At 44.1% G+C, this 19,974-nt stretch overlaps 2 protein-coding genes across 3 annotated transcripts; both read left to right on the top strand.

Moving 5' to 3' along the window:
- Nucleotides 1–4,323: 4,323 nt before the first annotated feature.
- On the top strand, nt 4,324–10,612 carry LOC136360439 (toll-like receptor 2 type-1). 2 transcript variants are annotated; one of them, XM_066317680.1, is made up of 3 exons: nt 4,324–4,519; nt 4,682–4,751; nt 6,545–10,612. In XM_066317680.1, the coding sequence occupies exons 2-3, from the start codon at nt 4,738–4,740 to the stop codon at nt 8,928–8,930; spliced, it is 2,400 nt and encodes a 799-aa protein (XP_066173777.1). In that variant the 5' UTR covers nt 4,324–4,519; nt 4,682–4,737; the 3' UTR covers nt 8,931–10,612. The 2 variants fall into 2 exon arrangements, with proteins under 2 accessions (XP_066173777.1, XP_066173778.1); XM_066317681.1 differs by having other exon boundaries at nt 4,345–4,417.
- A 4,839-nt stretch (nt 10,613–15,451) lies between these two features.
- On the top strand, nt 15,452–18,094 carry TLR2 (toll like receptor 2). The gene has a single exon (XM_066317679.1). The coding sequence runs from the start codon at nt 15,704–15,706 to the stop codon at nt 18,056–18,058; it is 2,355 nt and encodes a 784-aa protein (XP_066173776.1). The 5' UTR covers nt 15,452–15,703; the 3' UTR covers nt 18,059–18,094.
- The last annotated feature ends 1,880 nt before the right edge of the window (nt 18,095–19,974 follow it).

Raw genomic sequence — 19,974 nt, 5'->3', positions numbered from 1 at the left:
TGGCTCTGTCCAAAAACATGTAAAATTTTGTTTGGAAACAGGAAAGACACCTCTTTTTTAAAAGACTGGAAATATGACTTAGGTGTCCAAATACCATTCTGGGCAGTCCATAGGAGATAACCTCTGTCATAGAGTCTGGGATACAGCAAAGCAAATTGAATAAAAGAGTGAGATAGATGTAGAGCAAAGGAAAAAAGTCCTTCAAAACACTCTGGGAGTGGTACCTGGGAAAGCTACACAGAAGTATTTCCTAAAGATCTCTAAAAAAATCTTAAGAACCACCTTTACACATTGATAATGCTGAACCAATCAACATTATGAAAATTGTAGAAAATATTTTAAAAGAAAATATTATTTCCAGATTATGTCTGTTTTTAGGGGATGTATCCCCCGGGCAGCAAGCTGGGAGCCTATCTGCTCAAGTAAATTTGAGCTGAACTCTGAGGTCCAGTACCACATGTGTGTGTTTCAGGTTTCTGAGTCCTACAACCTGATTAGGCTCTCCTTCTGGCACACCTGTAGAGGTCCAGGGTTGTGAATATGACAAGTATAAGGGCTGTTGCAGCCAAGCTGGTCTGTCAGAAAAGCTGAGGTCAAGGCTGCTCTGAGCAGCATGGGTCTTGGTCACCCCTCTCCATGCATGGTTCCCATCCCTGCACCTTCTCTGGGAGATGGACCCCTTTCACAGGGATGCAGAAAGATCTGGGTGGTGCTTAAAGGAAGTTGAACTCAACTGGATATATTTCCAGACAGACCTCTCCCACATGTGCATCAAGGGAGATCATCAGTTGCTGGTATCAACTTTATATTTTGCCTTTCTCTCTGCAGCATTCCAGGAAGCCTCATGCCAGACATGGGTCCCATTGGTCCCACTGAGTGACTAGCATTTGTGTGTGGCTGAGCTACTCATCAGCACAACTGATTGGTGTCCAGCCCCATGCTGGCTGGGGAAACAAGCAGCAATGATTGTGGGGCCTGTTCCATATGAGTTGTCTCAGAGCTCCCATTTTGGAGTAACAAATCTGTGTCATGATAACAGAATTTTGTGTGTTTAGCATGGTTGTCTTCAGAATAGTGTATCAAAACTTGCCCTTTTTTTTACTGTGTATTACTGGAAAATATGTATTTGCTGCGTATATTCTAATATTGCTGTCAGAAAAAAAGATTTTTCACTGTACCTAAGGGGCCAAGTAAGAATGGAGCTGCGTTGTCCAGCTTTGCCTTGCATTTCCTGTTGATGCAATTTCCTTGGGAGTCAAGAACTCATCAGAAATATTTTGGCAGAAATTATGTTTTCTCTTGTTGAGTTCATGCTGTTACAACTATTCTAGAAAAATGAAACTTCCTATATCATTAAGATATGCTTTTGTGTCTGAGCCTGCAAACTTCCCTGCAAGATGCTCCTCAGTTAAGGTAGCAAATCAGTGTTGTGTTTTTCTGACTGAATGCTTTCAGAAAGAATATGACAAAAATAAATCCACAGCTCTGCTTCCTTGGCAGAGGCAGTGCTGTAGGCTGTCTGCTGAATGACTAACCAGTTATACATCATTATCATGCTCTGCCACAACTGCAGGGTGAGCATTGCCCAGAAGAAAAACAAAGGTAATCGGGTCCTTTGCATTTAAACTTCCAGTCTGAAGGTCAGACCAGGGGATTAAGCAGCTGGCAGGGTAGGCCTGATACAGAACATAACAAAGTTAAAATGGTTTACTTTTCGTTATCATGTACCTTTCTGTTGTAGCTTCAAGATGAATACCTGAAGCCCTGCAACACAGATTAAAGCACAGGCACCAGCACTGCACACAAAGAATCTGTTCCAGGACCATGAAAGGATGCCAAGTGATTCTGCTTTCAATTTCATGAGTATTATACCTTCTGCTCCAAAGACTGCAAGGACAGATTGGACTTTTGGCTTTTCTCTTCCATCCTTTTCTGGGGACACTTAGGGTAAGAACATCCCAGGTTCAGCCTGCCTGGCAGTGTTGCAACCAAGCTGACATGCTGACACATCCTGGTAACCAGTGGTAAGTAAGTATGAGGAAGCAGTTTTGTGCTGTGTACAAGGATTTGGAAAGCGTGCTTTCTGCTTATGTCACAGGCTGGTCAATGGATTCATGCCTCCCTCCCCTTTCTACTGCTTCTGCTTTTTCTTTGAGGCAGCAATCTGGGGTAGGGTGTTGCCCAGGTTGGGGTCCTTTCTGCATTGCCCGCTTGTCCTTTCTCAGCAGAAAAGCAACAGACAGCTCTCAGTGTGGACACTGACATGCAGGAAGAGAGAAAGGAGGGGCTGCAGGATCCTTCCGTGTGAGACTGGGAACGGGAAGCACTTGAAGAGTGCATCACACCCAGTTTGGGTACTGCTTGTGCTGCTGTTAGATAAACAGGAACACTGAAAGTAAGACAGCTTCAAAAATAATAACCACATCTCTATCTTATTCCCAGCTACCTGCTGGTAAAGCCTTGTGTGGTGCCTCTGCTTGGAACATCTGCAGTTACAAAAGAACAGGCTTGTTGCAGATCCATGGGCTTCTCTTAGGAAAACGTACCGTAGGGTAAGGCATGTGACTTGTTTTAAACAGTATAAAAGAGGAAGGTTAATCATAGCTTAAACTTGGAAGAGGAGAGAAAGCACCTACAAGGTGCACTTTCTTCAATGCTAAACATGCAGTTACCGTGGAGAAAAAGCAGTTGAAGAGTATTCTCATCTTAAAAGAGAGCAGCTTTCTCCTGCTTTAGAGTCTTTGATTTCAGAAGTTGTTTTGAGCTATGTTGCAGCTCAGTTTGAAAGCTAATACTCTGGGAGGCAGGTGGCTGATACCTTGTCTGTGGAGCAGCTTGTGGAGAGTATTTATGCTCAGTCTCAAACCTTCCTGAGTCTGGATAATGTGATAAACCCTTACAATCATCCCCATTTCTTGGCATTTTAAGCAGCTTGCTGAAATGGACTGCTTGGTTTGTGAACTGTGGCATGGTCACACCAGTCCTCTCTTTCTGAGAGAAACCAGAAACCTGGCCCAGGGTAGATCCATCTGTGTTCAGAGTGGCTGAGCCTGGATGTTAGAAGATAGTGGTCTCTTCTGAAAAAACAGCTGGTGCTTACCTCAATTCTCCACAAATGTGTGGTGATGAAGCTATAACAGATAGAAGAGTGTGCCCATTTCACACTGAATTATGTACATGGTCTTCTCCAAAACTCTTCCCAAACTAAAATTTATTGTATGAGGGAGGTGCAATTTTGAAGACAAAAATATACAGTAACAAGTCTCATTGAACCCAGAGTTAATATTTTGAAAACTGAAGTCTTCCCTAATGAGGAACAAGAACCATTTCAGCTGAGAATATCTAGAGGAAAGAGGTGGCTTTGGGGAAGTTGATGACATCCATTCACTTAAGAGTATTTCCCTTCTCTGTTCTGCCCCACAGCTGCTTTGCCTCTATTTTACAATGTTATGTTTATCCGCTATCCCCTGCAGTAGACAGAAAATACAAGAGTATCTCAGTATTTCAATTTCTTTATGTCTTGATATAAGTGCAATGCTAATGTCAGTGCAGTGGGACTGAAGGTTGCTATGAAGTGCATTTGGGCTCTCCGTGGGCTTTGCCATCGTTGATCACACAGATGCTGCTGTGGGTCCTCTGACATGTGGCAGGAATCAGTCTGCTCTCAGGCAGGTATTTCTTGGTGCAAGAGGGCAGCAAAATGTGACCATTTCTGAACACAGACAAAAATGGTATCTGCAATAGGAATGTTAGTGTTGGAATTTAATGGACTTCCCTTTCAGAGCTGGTAGGACAACTCTCTGCCCCTTTATTCAAGGGAATACTTGGCTACTTGACCAACTATGTATTACTTCAGTCAGGTTAAAATGAATACCATCAACCTCCTTTCTCAAAATTGCCTTTGATGTTTACAGAGCGATACTTTGCTTCAGACAGAATATCATTCCTGTTCTTACTCATTTTCTGTTGACAACATATGACTGTAGTGTCCTAGGAAATTAAAGGATGGTGAATGTTTCTGTAGTATGCTCCTTAACTAAATAACTTGACTCCAACACTTAATATAATATATGTATCACTCTATATATTGATAATATTTTACAGAACTTACATAACTTGGTTGTGCTGAAGTGTTCTTTTCTCAGCAGAGCGAACAACCCCCAGTGCCTATCAGACAAAAAGTATCAAAAGTAGAGCTACAGGGGGGTGAATGCAGTTTTGCCTGGGAACTATTTCTGCACTTAATAGTGGAGGAAGTGATTATGAAAGAATGTCTTGTGCAAAGTGGTTGCATCAGCCTTTCCAGCAACAGGAGCTGACTGACACTAAATTTTTTCTTTCAAAGAAGAGAGTTCAGCCACAATCTGTTCTCATTTTTGTGTCCCCAGTCAGCAGCAAGAGTAGAATTGATTGAAATGTGAGTGTGAAGGGTGAGCCATATGTGCTGAGCAATCCTGGACTCTTCAGAAGCCATGACTTCCTCAGGGGAGCCACCACTAGAGAGAAGAGATGTAAACTGGTATGATGATTCACTGATTGTGTAGTTAGAGGACACTGGGAAACTAGGAACATGAAGTTTTGTTTAAAGACAACAGTATTTTGAGGCTGAAATATTTTCTTACTTCAGGACTGTCATGTCATCAGACCTGCCAAAAATTTCCAGCTTTTGTTATGTTTGCAGGTATGAGATGACCGTTCAGATGCCATGACCAGGACACAAGGAGACTGAAACACAGCATGCAGTACACAAGGTAAGCACTTAACCTCTGCTTACTCAGGGTTTAAGGGTACTGCAGTACTGGAACTGTTTACGGTTTGAACTTGGTGGAGTGTTTTTGGCACCTATGGCAGGGAACACAGCCCTTCTTTACATTAAAATCAGTGTTGTTCTAATTATATCCACTGTTTATAGGGTGATGGTAACCTCCAACTCCCATCTATTACTGGTGTTGTTTTACAGAAAATCTGATAGACTTCATTACATATCAGCTTGTTCTGCCTTTCCAGTAAAGAATGTGAGTTGCTTACACAATGTGCAAAAGGGTGTGGCAGGAGCTCTGCTTTTAGAAGCCCTGAGGCTGGTGAGACTCTGCTTTTAGAAGCCCTGAGGCAGGGGACCCCCAGATCTTTTCCAGGGAAGTTTATGATGTTGGAAACCTCAGCCCACTGGAAGGGCTGAGAGGGAGAGCAGGGTCTGTTTGGGCTTCTGCCTGCCATGTAGCCATACAGAATGGGCAGGCTAAACGCTGCAAGAGCTGTGGGTGTTTTTAATCATAGAATCACTGAATCCCTTTGCTTTAAAAAGACCTTAAGACCATTGACTCAAACCATTAACCAAATACTGCCAAGCCTACCACTATACTATGTCCCTAACGACCATATCTGTATGTCGTTTTAATACCTCCAGGGGTGGTGACTCTACCACTTCCCTGTGCAGCCTGTGCCAGTGCTTGACCACCCTTTCTGTGAATTTTTTTTCCTAATATCTAATCTAAACTTCCACTGGGGCAACTTGAGGCCATTTCCTCTTACCCTATCATGTGTTAACTGGAAGAGACTGACCCCACCCTGCTACAACCTCATTTCAGGTGGTTGTAGAGACTGATAAAGTCCCCTGTGAGCCTCCTTTTTCTCCAGGCTAAACAACTATAGTTCCCTCAGCTGGTTCCCTTAAGACTTACATTCTAGACCCCTCCCCAGCTCTGTCACCTGGCTCTGCACATGCCCCAGCACCTCAATGTTCTTCTTGAAGTGAGAGGCCCAAAACTGAACACAGGATTTGAGGTGTGGCCTCACCAGTGCCAAGTACAGGGGGACAATCACTGCCCTAGTCCTGTTGGTCACACTATTCCTGCTATAGGCCAGGATGCCATTGGGCTTCTTAGACACCTGCGCACATGCTGGCTCATGGCCCATTGACCAGTGCCTCCAGGTCCTTTCCAGGGAAGCTTTCCAGCCACTTTGACCCCGGCGTTTAGGGCTGTGTGGGGTTGTGGTGATCCAAGTGCAGCACATGGTACTTTATTTTGTTGAGTCTCATACAACTGGCCTCAGGCCATGGATCTATCCAATCTGGATCCCTCTGTAGAGCCTCCTTACACTGCAGTAGATCAACACTCCCACCCAACTTGGTGTTGTCTGCAAACCGAGTCTGCACTCAATCCCCTCATCCTGATCATTGATGATCTAACCATCCTCTACTAACTGGGGCTGAAACATCCAGCTCTAGCTTCTTTGCTGAGAGGAGGCATAATGTGAGAGATGAAAGAAGTGAGTCACAGCCAATGTGCATATAAAAAAGTGGGACACTAGTAATGGTTCTTTATGGCTCTTGACAAGTGATCTGGCTGTACTCCAGGGATGAGCAACACACTGTGGTTACAGGGCTGAGAAACTCAAGAAGGAGAGGAAAACTGACATTACAGGATAACATAAAAAAATTAATCTGAGATTACTAATAAAATGGTGCAGGATTTTAAGAGTTTTTAGCTGCTGTTCAAAACTAAAATTTGACCCTATCTTCTTTTTTTTATGTTTCCTGCAGCAAAATGTCCATCCAAGCAAAACCCAAATCAAGAACTACACACACCTGGCAAGTGTTGGCCCTCTACATGGTCTTAGCTGCAAACCTCTCTGAACAGCAAGGACTGAAGCAGGCTTGTCCTTCATGCGATGCCAGTCAGCTTTGTAGCTGCTCCTCCATGGGCTTGGACTTCATTCCTCTGGGACTCACACCCAAAATCACACTGTTAAACCTAGCCCACAACAGGATAAAGCGCATCCAGTCCCAGGACCTGCAGCAGGCTGTGAACCTGAGAGCCCTGCTGCTGCAGTCCAACCAAATCAGCTCCATAGATGAGGACTCGTTTCAGTCCCTGGCGAAACTGGAGCTCTTGGACTTGTCAAATAACAGCTTGGCTCACTTGTCCCCACTGTGGTTTAGGCACCTTTTTTCACTCCAGCACCTCCACCTTCAAGGCAATTCCTACAGAGACCTGGGGCAGAGCTCCCCCTTTTCTAGCCTGGGGAACCTGAGCTCTCTCCACCTGGGCAACCCACGGTTCTCTGTGATAAGGCAAGGGAACTTTGAGGGCATTGAGCTTCTGCACAAGTTGTGGATTGATGGCAGCAATCTCAGTCAGTATGAGCAGGGAAGTTTGAAATCAATTAAGGCGATAAATCATATGATCATAAACATAAGAAGTATTAATATATTCTCAGAAATTGTTAGGGACTGTCTGCACTCTGTCACTTGGCTGGAAGTGACAGAAATCAAATTACCAGTTCTAAAAAAAAGCTTGGTGCAGAATTCTACAAGTCCTTTTAGGATACAAAAACTTACATTTAAAGAAGCTTTCTTCACAGATCAAAGTCTTAGCAGAGCATTAGTGTTACTGAAAGAAATCACCTCTTTGAAAGTGTTAGAGGCAATCAATTGTGTGCTTGAGGGGCAGGGAATATGGAACACTGAAGAAATTACAAGGAGTGGACAAAGTTTTGTTGAAACAATAACGATAAAAAAGGTATTGATTCAGAATTTTCATTTGTTTATTGACCTGGAAGGTATGGAGTCACAAATAACCAATCTAAAAAGACTCACTATTACAAGCTCTAATGTTTTCATGGTACCATGCAAGCTCGCAAGATATTTTTTATCACTTCTGTATCTGGACTTTCATGATAATTTGCTTGTAAATAATCGTTTAGATGAGACAATCTGTGAAGGTTCCTGGCCTTCACTGCAAACTTTAAATCTAAGTCAGAACTCTCTAAAATCTCTGGAAAAGACTGCAAATTATACATCTCGTCTACCCACACTAAATAATCTTGACATTAGCCAAAATAATTTTGGTGAGATTCCAGATGCCTGTACATGGCCAAAACACCTGAAATATTTAAACCTCTCCAGCACTCAAATTCCCAAAGTAACAAAATGCATTCCTCTATCACTGGAAGTTTTGGATGTTAGTGGAAACAACCTGCAGGAGTTTGGACTGCAGCTGTCAAATCTGAAAGAGCTGTACCTCACGAGAAACCAGCTGAAGACCCTGCCGGGTGCGGCACCCCTCCCAAACTTAGTGGCCTTGTCTGTCAGAAGAAACAAGCTGAACAGTTTCTCCAAGGAGGAGTTTGAGTCCTTCAGGAGAATGGAGCTGCTGGATGCCAGTGACAACCACTTCATCTGCTCCTGTGAGTTCCTCTCCTTCATCCAGCATGAAGCCAGGCTAGCCCAGGTGCTGGTGGGGTGGCCGGACAAGTACGTGTGTGACTCTCCGCTGGCGGTGAGAGGGGCGCAGGTTGGCGCCGTGCACCTCTCCCTGATGGAGTGCCACAGGTCCCTGATGGTGTCGCTGATCTGCGTCCTGATGTTCCTGGTCATCCTGCTGCTGGTGGCCGTCGGCTACAAGTACCACGTGGTCTGGTACCTGCGGATGACGTGGGCGTGGCTGCAGGCCAAGCGGAAGCCCAAGCGCGCCCCGCCGAAGGACGTCACCTACGACGCTTTTGTCTCTTACAGCGAGAACGACTCGGAGTGGGTGGAGAACACCATGGTGCGGGAGCTGGAGCAGGCCTGCCCTCCCTTCCGCCTCTGCCTGCACAAGCGGGACTTTGTGCCCGGCAAGTGGATCGTGGACAACATCATCGACTCCATTGAGAAGAGCCGCAAGACGCTCTTTGTGCTGTCCGAGCACTTTGTGCAGAGCGAGTGGTGCAAGTACGAGCTGGACTTCTCGCATTTCCGCCTCTTTGATGAGAACAACGACGCGGCCATTCTCGTCCTCCTGGAGCCCATCCAGAGCCAAGCGATTCCCAAGAGGTTCTGCAAGCTGCGGAAGATCATGAACACAAAGACTTACCTGGAGTGGCCTGCTGGTGAAGAGCAACAGCAGATGTTTTGGGAAAACTTGAAAAGGGCCTTAAAGTCGTAGAAGTCAGCAGCCCTCATTTCAACATATTTCCACAAAAGGCTGTATATCACTGTTTCCTACTGCTACGTATCTTTTCTTTCTTATTATTCTTTGTTACTACAACTGGCTTTGTTGTGTATAGAGATAATTGTTGTTTTACCTACTGGAAAAGGCCTGATTTTGACTTTCCAGTGGTTTGATACTCTGGTCTTCAAAAGTCCCTGCCTATAGCTATTATATTTGGAAACCCTATTGGACTTGATATACTTTTCTAAATACATTTTGCTGTGTGGGGTATTTCTGTACTTCCTGTTAGCACTATGCCCTACTGCTTTCTAACAATGCCATTGGAATTTGCAAATGAAATTAAAAGCCACGGGCATCAATCAGTTTTTGCCAGTGTGGTGGTTTAGCATAGATTGTGAGTGACAGGTTGGCTGACGAATGGGAGTGTTTCTATTCCTCTGGAAACACAGCCTTAAATTACAATCTTTCAGGTGACTCAGTCTCTTTCTTTTTCTGGTCATCAAGAAGGTCACATCACCTCATGGGTCGGGGTCGGGCTGGTCCCCCCGGGGCCAGGCCTGCTGGGTCTCGGGGGGCGCCCTGCCTGTGGGACAGCAGCCAGGGCTGGCCGTGTCCCCTGTGTCCCCTCCCGGCCCCTCTGATGGGGAGAGGAGGAGGAGGACTGCAGACCAGCACTCTGGCCCTGCGCCAGGACCACGGTGGCCATGCTCTGGGCCTTGGTTGCCAGAGCCGCTGGTCCGAAGGAGGAGAGACTTTTAAGAACTTTTCTCCGGAGCCCCAGGAAGCTGATTCGAGTTTGGGTCACTCAGGGTCTGACCAGGGGTAGAGGAGATTTCGTCTATCAATGTTCCTGAGCATGCACTTTCCCTTCCTCTCTCCTGACCATCATCTGTGGCCTTGAGTCTGCTGAAGAAGAAAAACTCTGAGCAAAGACTTTAACCCTTTTCCTTCCTCTGTGGAAAACATTTGAAATGTAGAGAGAGAGAGCATTGAGAAAAAGTCAGTGAAAGAACTGAGAAAGACTATTTTGAAGATGGGATGGAGGAAGTGGACATTTCTAGATGTGAATTATGGAGAAATGGACTGTTTTTGTAATATCCTAATGTTGCTTGGGGGAATGCAAGTTCTAGCCAAAGGGTTGTGTGTATTGATATACATGGGTTTTAATTAAGAATTTTGATTAGAATATGTCCCCAGCTCCTGGGAAAGAATAAGGAGGTCTCTATTTCTTTTGAGAGAGAAGTGAATTTAGAAATGGAAGAGAATCCCTCTTTTGTACTAGAAAAGCATTCTTAAAATGATACCCCAAACACAAGTAGAAGTCCATGAGTAGAAGCCCATGATCAGGGTGGAAAGCTGTAATATGGGTGAGACTGCACAGAATCTGCAAAAATTCCAGGCGATTGCAGATCTCTGAAAGCCAATAGATTTTTTTTCTTGTGGCGTGTTCCCCATAACCCTAGAGAGGCTCCTCTCCCAAGGTGATGTAGAATCGTGTTTAAATGGTGGCAACTGACTGAAAATCATAGTTTTCTCTCTGTAGTGTGTGAAAAAGTAAACAATTGGGGGGGGTGGGGGGGGAAGGTGTTTGAATGTTTCAGCAGGTCTCAATTTTTTTTTTCTCTTCTCTTTTTCTTTAGTGTGTATTAATAAAATCTATCTGTTCTTACTTTTAAGTTGTGCCTGTTTTACCTTTTTCTCCCAAAATCCTATCTCTCAGCTGATAAACTAAATTTGACAAATGTCAAACCACAACAGCCAGTGTCCATATCTTCCTCGGAATTCTTGATTTTTTTCTTCATGATCACCACCACTTTCCTTTCTACCTACCTACAGAAACAGCTGAAGCCTTCTATTCTTGGGTGTGAGACTGTGTTTCTAATGTGTGGGCTAGATAGTGTTGCAGACTGCCTCAGTTCTTAGTTTTGCTCTTCTGCTTTGCAGAGCATATTTATGTAATCACTGGGCCATGAAGCCTTACAGCTCTACTTCCTTTTGTAGTTGGTGAAAAATATCACAGGGATACGAGGCAGTTCATCTCTTTGTTTCAGTGTGAGGTATCTCCTAAAACTACCATAGTGTGTGGAATCTCCTAGAATTATCACATTGCTCTTCACTGGTTACAAAGGAAGTCTTGACAAGCAGGTAGATACAGAAGCTTATATTAAGGTAGGTAGTCCCACACTGAGTGCTTGGATTTCTTGTGTTTTAAAGGTTCTTTTGGGAACCTAAAATTGTCTCTGAGGGATTAAGTTAGTTGTGGTTTCTCTAGCTTAACATTTTCTTGTTCCTGTTTGCTTGTTTTGCTGGAGTTTAAGTACAGGAGAGTCTAGATTTTGATAAAATTTTAGCTGTGCAATTATTTTGTGGTGAAATACTAAAGGCTTGGCATATGAGCTGACTGAGTATTTGAAAAATAGCAAAATTTGCGTATATTTTCTGGTGCTATATTTATACATCTTCGTGTATATATATATGTGTGTATGTGGTTTGATAAATATGTATCTATTCACACTCTTCTGTGTGTATGTTTACATCTGTCTACACGAGATAATTTCTGTAGGTGCCGCCTGCAAAAACCACTTTCAGTTCTGTTTTCCTGTTACAATGTTATCTCCAGGGTTAGTCCAAAGTCTGCTATGAAGCAATTTTTCTATTAACTCTCTTGGAGAAATATAGCTCATGGTTTAATCAAGGCTGAAGTTCAGGAAGGTGATGAGTGAATCATCCGAGATCAAAAACTGAGTGCTGATAAAATAAATTAGGAGAAACATGTGTCTAGAGGTACGAAGGGAAATAAATCTTGCCAGTCATTACAAAGAGAGGCCAAAGAGAGATGTGAGAGAAGCCTTAGTTTTCACCCAGTACACTCTTACCATAGGGCCAGACTTTTGTGTGTTGGCACATTTAAAAGGATTGATAGTGTTACTGCTCTTATCAGAGCAGTTCAGCCAATCAGATCACCCAGGTGGGAATTCCCCCGCTTACATTGTCGAGGTTGAGAGGTGAAGTGGAAATGAAACGGCAGCCTGAGGGGAAGCTGGGCAAAGAATGATCAGCAAGAGAGAGATGAAACACAACATAGGTTAACTGGCATGCCGGCACTGGAGCTGCAGGTGGCATCTCTGGGAATCTTTTCAGCACAGAGGTAAGTTTTCAGGTGGATGAAGGCTGGAAATGCAGGGAAAGACAGCGGAGCTGCAATGCCAGAGCAAGAAGCAAACAGGGGGCCTTGAGAAGAAGCAACCTAATCTCTGCCACCAATCCTGCTCTGCATGGGGGGTTCAGGGTGCTCAAGGCTGCTGAAAAGGAGGGTGGGGTGGGGATGGATTTCTGGCTGCCAAGAGAAGTAGAGCAGGAAGGTGCAATCATAGGCATCTGGCAGGGATGGATGGCAGGCAGTCAGCAAAGGAAGGTTCTCCTGCAGAGCTGTGCCATGCTGATGAGACCAATGTCCTCTGGGAAATGGGAGAGAGGAAAGCAGCAAATGAAAGAGAGACAAACTGGGTCAGACTGTGCCATTTCTGCTCAGTTTTCACATGGGAGGGTGCCTTGTATGCACTTTGTCCTATTTGTATGTAGTCTCACCTGGGTGTTGATACCAACTGCCCAGGGAAGGCTGGCAATAAAGTGGGATACCTTGATTTCAAGGAATACAACCAGAAAAGAGGTCACTGAACGATGGCCTCAGGATATCAGCTGCCTCCTCATCTAACTCTGACTGGCTTCACATCCTTCATGTCAGAAACAAGCAGAGGCATGGCTGTGTGTGTGTGCACAGATGTGTGGCTGCGCATACGTGCTGTTAGTTCAGTGCTGGGAGGTGAGAACTAGGACATGGGCAACCCACACTGCCAGGTGGAGAGCAGCAGCTTTCCCCACTCTGCTTGTGGTTCGACATCTTCACCAAGCAGTGGCCCTCCTTCTGCAGGCTCCATAGCACTGCTCAAATTTACCAGCCCACATTTAGCTGGTAGCCCTCCCCAGGCTAGAATCAATTTGCACACTATTGCCATGCTTTATTTTAGCCCTTACATTAGCCTTCCCCATTTGTGAGCATTTATAGAACCTCATTCTGTTGTCAGTCATGGTTTTGTTTAAGAATGTGTGCATATTTCCTCAAATACTTCTACTCATGCGAGCCAGGGAAAATAGCCTTGAGCACGTCTGATGGCTTGGACCCTTTTTCCATAACTCAGAAACATTTTGAATGCCTGGTTCATCACAGCACCTTATGGAATAAAGGCATCTGTGCAAGTTTATGTATTTTTAGTTGCATTTCAGTTTAGTTTTCTTGCTGTGGCTTTTTCGTTCTCAGCACAACAGGGAGAAGTGATTTCTTGATAGGGCAGTGATATCATGGACTGTGGCTATATGTCTGAGTGGGTGTGGAGAGGCCAGAAATGACCTTGTAAGTCAGGGTCTCAAGCAGAATCATTAGACAGGAATTGGAAGGGGAAGAAAATGGCTGAAAGTGAGTGAGGGTGGGAATGGGATTCCTCTGAGTGTCTGTTCAGATTACAGATGACCAAAAAACTGGAAAGTAAGAATCCTGAATACAGTTCAGTCCTGCAGTCCCTGGATGGTTTTAGGCTGGTAAGGTGGAGAGCCATTAGGCTCTGCTGGTATTTCCTGTGCAGTACCTGCCCAGTTCCCTTGTGTGCTGCCAATTTTCCCTCTATAAATAACCTGCCTACAGACAGATTTTGATTGATCAGGTTGCCTGGTTGTTTCATTTTCTAAAAGTAAGTGTTTTGATGACAACTTTAAAAATACCATCTAAATCTGTTGCTAGTGAAACTCACGCTACTCTAGGATTTACTCCTTTAGCCTGCAGCACAGCATTATCCAGTTACTCTTGGGAGACCAAAAAGCCCTGCAAAAGAGCCTCATCTGGACAGCAGATGAGTCTAACTACAGACCAGAATCTTTTGTTTGGGATTCACGTGGACAAATATCTAGGTATCTAAAGTGTGGTACTCTATTTTAAGGAAATGGGATAATTTCTCTTGGAGTCATCACATCTTAAACTGGGTGTCCAAGACACATGATATTAATTGCTCCTAAAAATGTTCTTTCTCTTCATTGACCTTGGAGGACATGGTGGATGTCCCAGTTGAGCTGTGGACATCTAAAGAGAGGGAAGAGAACCTTGTCCTTCAAAATGCAAAGCTCTACATTAGAGACAGTGAGAGATAAAAGGAAAGTAACACAAGGGGTCAAAATGTTTATAGTCCTGTGGGTGGGAAGAGATCGAAAGACTGAAAAAATAATCCTTAACTTTTCCTCCCCTCCCCATATGCCCAAATCATCTCAGTCAATTCTGCCCATTTTGGATAATCTTAAGCAATTATGACTAAAAATACTGCAACTGGAAGGGTGTGACTTCTCTGTATTGACTTGTATACGTGGGTCAGTTACTGTAAAACAAATCAGAATATGAATTCAGAGTGTATCTTCTGCACAGAGTCTCCATGGGATGACTGAGGGAGAAAGCGGTTCACAAGGAAACAATCTAACCCAATTAACCTGATAGAGAGCCCACAATGATTTTGTGAACTCATTGATTGGAGTCTTTGGGGATTGTTCACTCTTTCCACCCTCAGTAAGATACCTACTGAGGCAGGTGGGGTTTGTGGCACGCTGGGGAAAATTACATTTTAAAAATGCTCTTTGATCTTTGTCAAGAAAGGTTATATTTCAACATGCAATAAAGGTTTTAAAGAGAAAAGACCTTGCTTAGGCTTGAAACACTGTTTTTCTAGCTCCTCAGAAGCTAAAGGCATTTAGCACTCAGAGGAGCTAAAGGCATCTTGTTGGGTGTAAAGACAAGCTGGATATTGCAAGAAGTTCTGTAACAAAAAAAGCCATGCTAAATCATCATTATGAAAACTGTGAGAGGAAAGTGGAGGGACACAGGATCCACATCTGTGTGGCTTCTCTTGGATTATTGCAGTCCAGAAGACCAGAAGCAGGCTGTGGCAGAGAGATGAGGCCATGCCACAGGGAAGAAACAGGGGCTCAGATCAGATCATCTGACTGGACTAGATAGCTTTTTCCAGCCCCACAGCCTGCTTCTGGTCTTCTAGACTGCAATAATCCAAGAGAAGCCAAACAGATGCAAAAAAGCAGAAAAAGGCGCTGGCAGAGGAGAAGGATGTGGCAGTAAAAAGGAAGAGTTGAGGCAATAGAAAACGATGGTCAGTTTTACAAGCTTCAATTTCATTAGCAAGTATCAGACTGATGGCAATGTGAGAGTCATCCAGGTAAGTGTTTGTTCCCCTGCTCACAGGACATTTACAATTGGAGTAGAAAAAGGCAGATAAAATGAGGAATGGACTGAAACAAATGCATTCCTTTTCTTTCCATTGTCAGAATAGATATTAGATATATGCTTAAAGTAAGTATTAAACCTGAATGTTACAATTTACTGTAAGATGCTGAATCTTCTTGATGTAACCAGGATTTGAAATATGTAGAGGAGACTCCCTGTGGTAAAAAATTAATATAAAGAATAATATTCAAATACAGAAGAAAAAGACCTGAGGTGAGATGGAAGCACGAAGCCTACTTACTAAACAGGAGGAGGATCTGAGTAGTAACTAATCTGTTTCAACTCTGAACTGTGTTAAAACCAAATACATTAACAGTGTCTTCAACAAGACAGAACAGTAAAATTTGTATTTTAGATTTATCCAAAATGTACCTTCTCCAAAACAAGCTATGCATCTTACATCTGCTCTGACTGTATTTCATGTTTTAGGAATATGATGGCTACATATACCTGGCAAGTGTTGGCCCTCTACATGGTCTTAGCTGCAAACCTCTCTGAACAGCAAGCACTGAAGCAGGCTTGTCCTTCATGCGATGCCAGTCAGCTTTGTAACTGCTCCTCCATGGGCTTGGACTTCATTCCCCCGGGACTCACACCCAAAATCACACTGTTAAACCTAGCCCACAACAGGATAAAGCGCATCCAGTCCCAGGACCTGCAGCAGGCTGTGAACCTGAGAGCCCTGCTGCTGCAGTCCAACCAAATCAGCTCCATAGATGAGGACTCGTTTCAGTCCCTGGCGAAACTGGAGCTCTTGGACATGTCAAATAACAGCTTGGCTCACTTGTCCCCACTGTGGTTTAGGCACCTTTTTTCACTCCAGCACCTCCACCTTCAAGGCAACTCCTACAGAGACCTGGGGCAGAGCTCCCCCTTTTCTAGCCTGGGGAACCTGAGCTCTCTCCACCTGGGCAACCCACGGTTCTCTGTGATAAGGCAAGGGAACTTTGAGGGCATTGAGCTTCTGCACAAGTTGTGGATTGATGGCAGCAATCTCAGTCAGTATGAGCAGGGAAGTTTGAAATCAATTAAGGCGATAAATCATATGATCATAAACATAAGAAGTATTAATATATTCTCAGAAATTGTTAAGGACTGTCTGCACTCTGTCACTTGGCTGGAAGTGAGAAGAATAGCATTCACTATCACTGCAGAAATGCAAGTGTTGAGAGTCATGTCTTCATCTTTTGCAAAGAAAATTTCTTTTAGACAGACCTTACTAACAGATGCTACTGTTCCTGAGATTGTCAGCATTTTAGAAGGTATGCCAAAATTAGTGGAGCTGGAGCTGATAGACTGTAGACTCTTGGGAACTGGACAATGGAAAATGCAAATTCAAGCAAATCAATCACAGACACTTAGAGTTTTAACAATAAAGAATTTATCTATAGAAGAATTTTACTTGTTTACAGATCTTACGGCTGTGGAAGATTTACTATCTCTTTTTACGAGGGTCACAGTTCAAAACACCAAGGTTTTTTTGGTACCATGCAGAATTTCCCAAAATCTTCTGTCATTAGAATATCTAGACCTTAGTGCAAACTTGATTGGGGACCAGAGTTTAAAGCATTCAGCCTGTCAGGGTGGTTGGCCGTCATTGCAAACTTTAAATCTAAGTCAGAATTCACTGAGTGACTTAGAGATTACAAGTAAAAGTTTGTCTCATCTAAGAAACCTAATTGTTTTAGACATTAGCCAAAATAATTTTGGTGAGATTCCAGATGCCTGTACATGGCCAAAACACCTGAAATATTTAAACCTCTCCAGCACTCAAATTCCTAAAGTAACAAAATGCATTCCTCTATCACTGGAAGTTTTGGATGTTAGTGGAAACAACCTGCAGGAGTTTGGACTGCAGCTGTCAAATCTGAAAGAGCTGTACCTCACGAGAAACCAGCTGAAGACCCTGCCGGGTGCGGCACCCATCCCAAACTTAGTGGCCTTGTCTGTCAGAAGAAACAAGCTGAACAGTTTCTCCAAGGAGGAGTTTGAGTCCTTCAGGAGAATGGAGCTGCTGGATGCCAGTGACAACCACTTCATCTGCTCCTGTGAGTTCCTCTCCTTCATCCAGCATGAAGCCAGGCTAGCCCAGGTGCTGGTGGGGTGGCCGGACAAGTACGTGTGTGACTCTCCGCTGGCGGTGAGAGGGGCGCAGGTTGGCGCCGTGCACCTCTCCCTGATGGAGTGCCACAGGTCCCTGATGGTGTCGCTGATCTGCGTCCTGATGTTCCTGGTCATCCTGCTGCTGGTGGCCGTCGGCTACAAGTACCACGTGGTCTGGTACCTGCGGATGACGTGGGCGTGGCTGCAGGCCAAGCGGAAGCCCAAGCGCGCCCCGCCGAAGGACGTCACCTACGACGCTTTTGTCTCTTACAGCGAGAACGACTCGGAGTGGGTGGAGAACACCATGGTGCGGGAGCTGGAGCAGGCCTGCCCTCCCTTCCGCCTCTGCCTGCACAAGCGGGACTTTGTGCCCGGCAAGTGGATCGTGGACAACATCATCGACTCCATTGAGAAGAGCCGCAAGACGCTCTTTGTGCTGTCCGAGCACTTTGTGCAGAGCGAGTGGTGCAAGTACGAGCTGGACTTCTCGCATTTCCGCCTCTTTGATGAGAACAACGACGCGGCCATTCTCGTCCTCCTGGAGCCCATCCAGAGCCAAGCGATTCCCAAGAGGTTCTGCAAGCTGCGGAAGATCATGAACACAAAGACTTACCTGGAGTGGCCTGCTGGTGAAGAGCAACAGCAGATGTTTTGGTTTAATATAAAAATAGCTCTAAGATCCTAGAAGGTGACCTTAAGGTATAAATATACAGTGAATTTACTCTGGATCTGCTTCACTTGCCTGTTTGTCCCATCGCTTATCTGCATCTCAAAAACAGAGAGTTGGGCTGCCAGTGAGCAAGCAGGGGGTGCATCATGATTTGGGAGGGGACACAGGTGTGACAGCTGATCCCAGCTGACCAAAAGGATGACCCACCCATAATGTCATGACCCATGACAGCATAATCAGCACTAAAATTGTGGGGAAGAAAGAGTAAGGGAGGATGTTTGGAGTTACCATATTTGCCTTCCCAAGTAAAATTTCTGCGTCATGGAGTCCTGCTTTCATGGCAATGGCTAAACATTTCCCTGTTGATGGGAAGCAGTGAATTAATTCCTTCTTCTGCTTTGCTTCTGAGCACAGCTTTTAGTTTCCCTGTTGAACTGCCTTAATCTGAACTCCCAAGCTTTCTCACTTTTACCCTGCAGATTTTCTCCCCGGTTCCACTGCAGAGAGGGTGAGAGAGTGGATGTCTGGTGCTGAGTTGCCTTCCAAGGTTAAACAACAATGGTTACCTACACCTGTTAACCAGCAGTATGAGCAATAGCTGTTTCATTTAAATATTTAATGATGTAAAGCTGTTTAAGATACACAGCTATGTAGTTTATATGTCTGCATCTTTGCAAAAGTTTCAGGAGAGAACCTGCCTAGCCAAGGGGTTTTCTGCATTTTTTGTGTAAACCACTTCTCATCAAATGCTATAAAAGTCTGTTTATGCAGCAAAGAATTTTGTCCTAGCTCTCCTAGTCAGTGGATCTAAGGACTGATTCTCTGTATTTCATTGTCACAGAAAATTGAGTCCCCAGATCTCCTGAAAATTGTGGCTGCAAGGCTTAATGTAGAAATGTGCTTTCTCACTGCAGCTGTAATTATAATTTCCTTTATGAAAGACAGTTATGGAGGATTATTTCTGTTTAATTTCATTGTACTATATGTGGCAATAGGTGCTTCAGAGTAGGGTTCAAATACTCTTCTTATTTGCACAAATGGAGTTTAAGCTGCTCTCAGCTACAGTGTGGGAAACACAAATATGTAGTCCTTGAACCCAACCCTCTCTTTGTTAGCAACCTTAACATAGGCATGAAAAGAGTGTTTCCTACATTTTGCTCTCTCTGTAAACGTAGTCCACAAAACTAGAGTGGGTGGAGGACATCCCACGTAGGACATTGTGTTTGCTTTCAGGTGGGGTTGTGTTTTCTTGAGAAGGTTACTGGGACAAAGGTCCTAATTGGTGGAAAAAGAGAACAAATGGAAGACTGGCACCAGACTCATCCCTCAGAGCTGATGTAAAAAGAAAGGGATGTATTTGTGACATTTTCCTTACAGTCACAGAAAATTTTGGGTGAGCCCTAATAGCTTGATTCTGGTAGGCCAGAAGGACTATGAACTTCTGGATCAGTTCAGGACTTAGGTGCAGCTTAGGACATTTCCAGGTACATCCAGAGGCAGGTCTTAAAAGCTTTCAAATGGAAACAACTACAACATTTGGCTGTAACTGTGATGAGACCATATCCAAGTTGGTGTTTTTATTGCTGTTTTGATTTTGGGCATCTAATGTGGTACAAAAACTCCGTTCAAACACCTCACTGTAACTGAGTTGATTGCATTGGCAGTTTCCTCTCACAGCTGGTGACTTGTGTTACTGCTTTTAGCAAGTCCAGTGCACTGCCAAAGCATCAGTGAGAGCAAAGTATCCGTGTTCTCTGCTAGCCATTGGGAAGGCTGAGAACACATTTGCTTCCATCACACTCACAAGCAGGCAAATTTGACAGCACAATGAAAATTAACAGCTTATTTAAATGCATTTTTGCATTTATTAATGCAGGCATAACACATAATAAGAATTTTTAATTTTGTTACTTCATCTAAGCTAAAAAAAC

This window comes from Sylvia atricapilla, chromosome 4 (genome assembly GCF_009819655.1).
Source record: "Sylvia atricapilla isolate bSylAtr1 chromosome 4, bSylAtr1.pri, whole genome shotgun sequence".
NCBI lineage: Eukaryota > Metazoa > Chordata > Aves > Passeriformes > Sylviidae > Sylvia > Sylvia atricapilla.
This window is presented reverse-complemented; position numbering and strand designations above follow the sequence as displayed.

Bases quoted from the DNA above. Each gene is read 5' to 3' on its own strand.
- TLR2 (XM_066317679.1), top strand. From the start codon at position 15,704: ATGATGGCTACATATACCTGGCAAGTGTTGGCCCTCTACATGGTCTTA.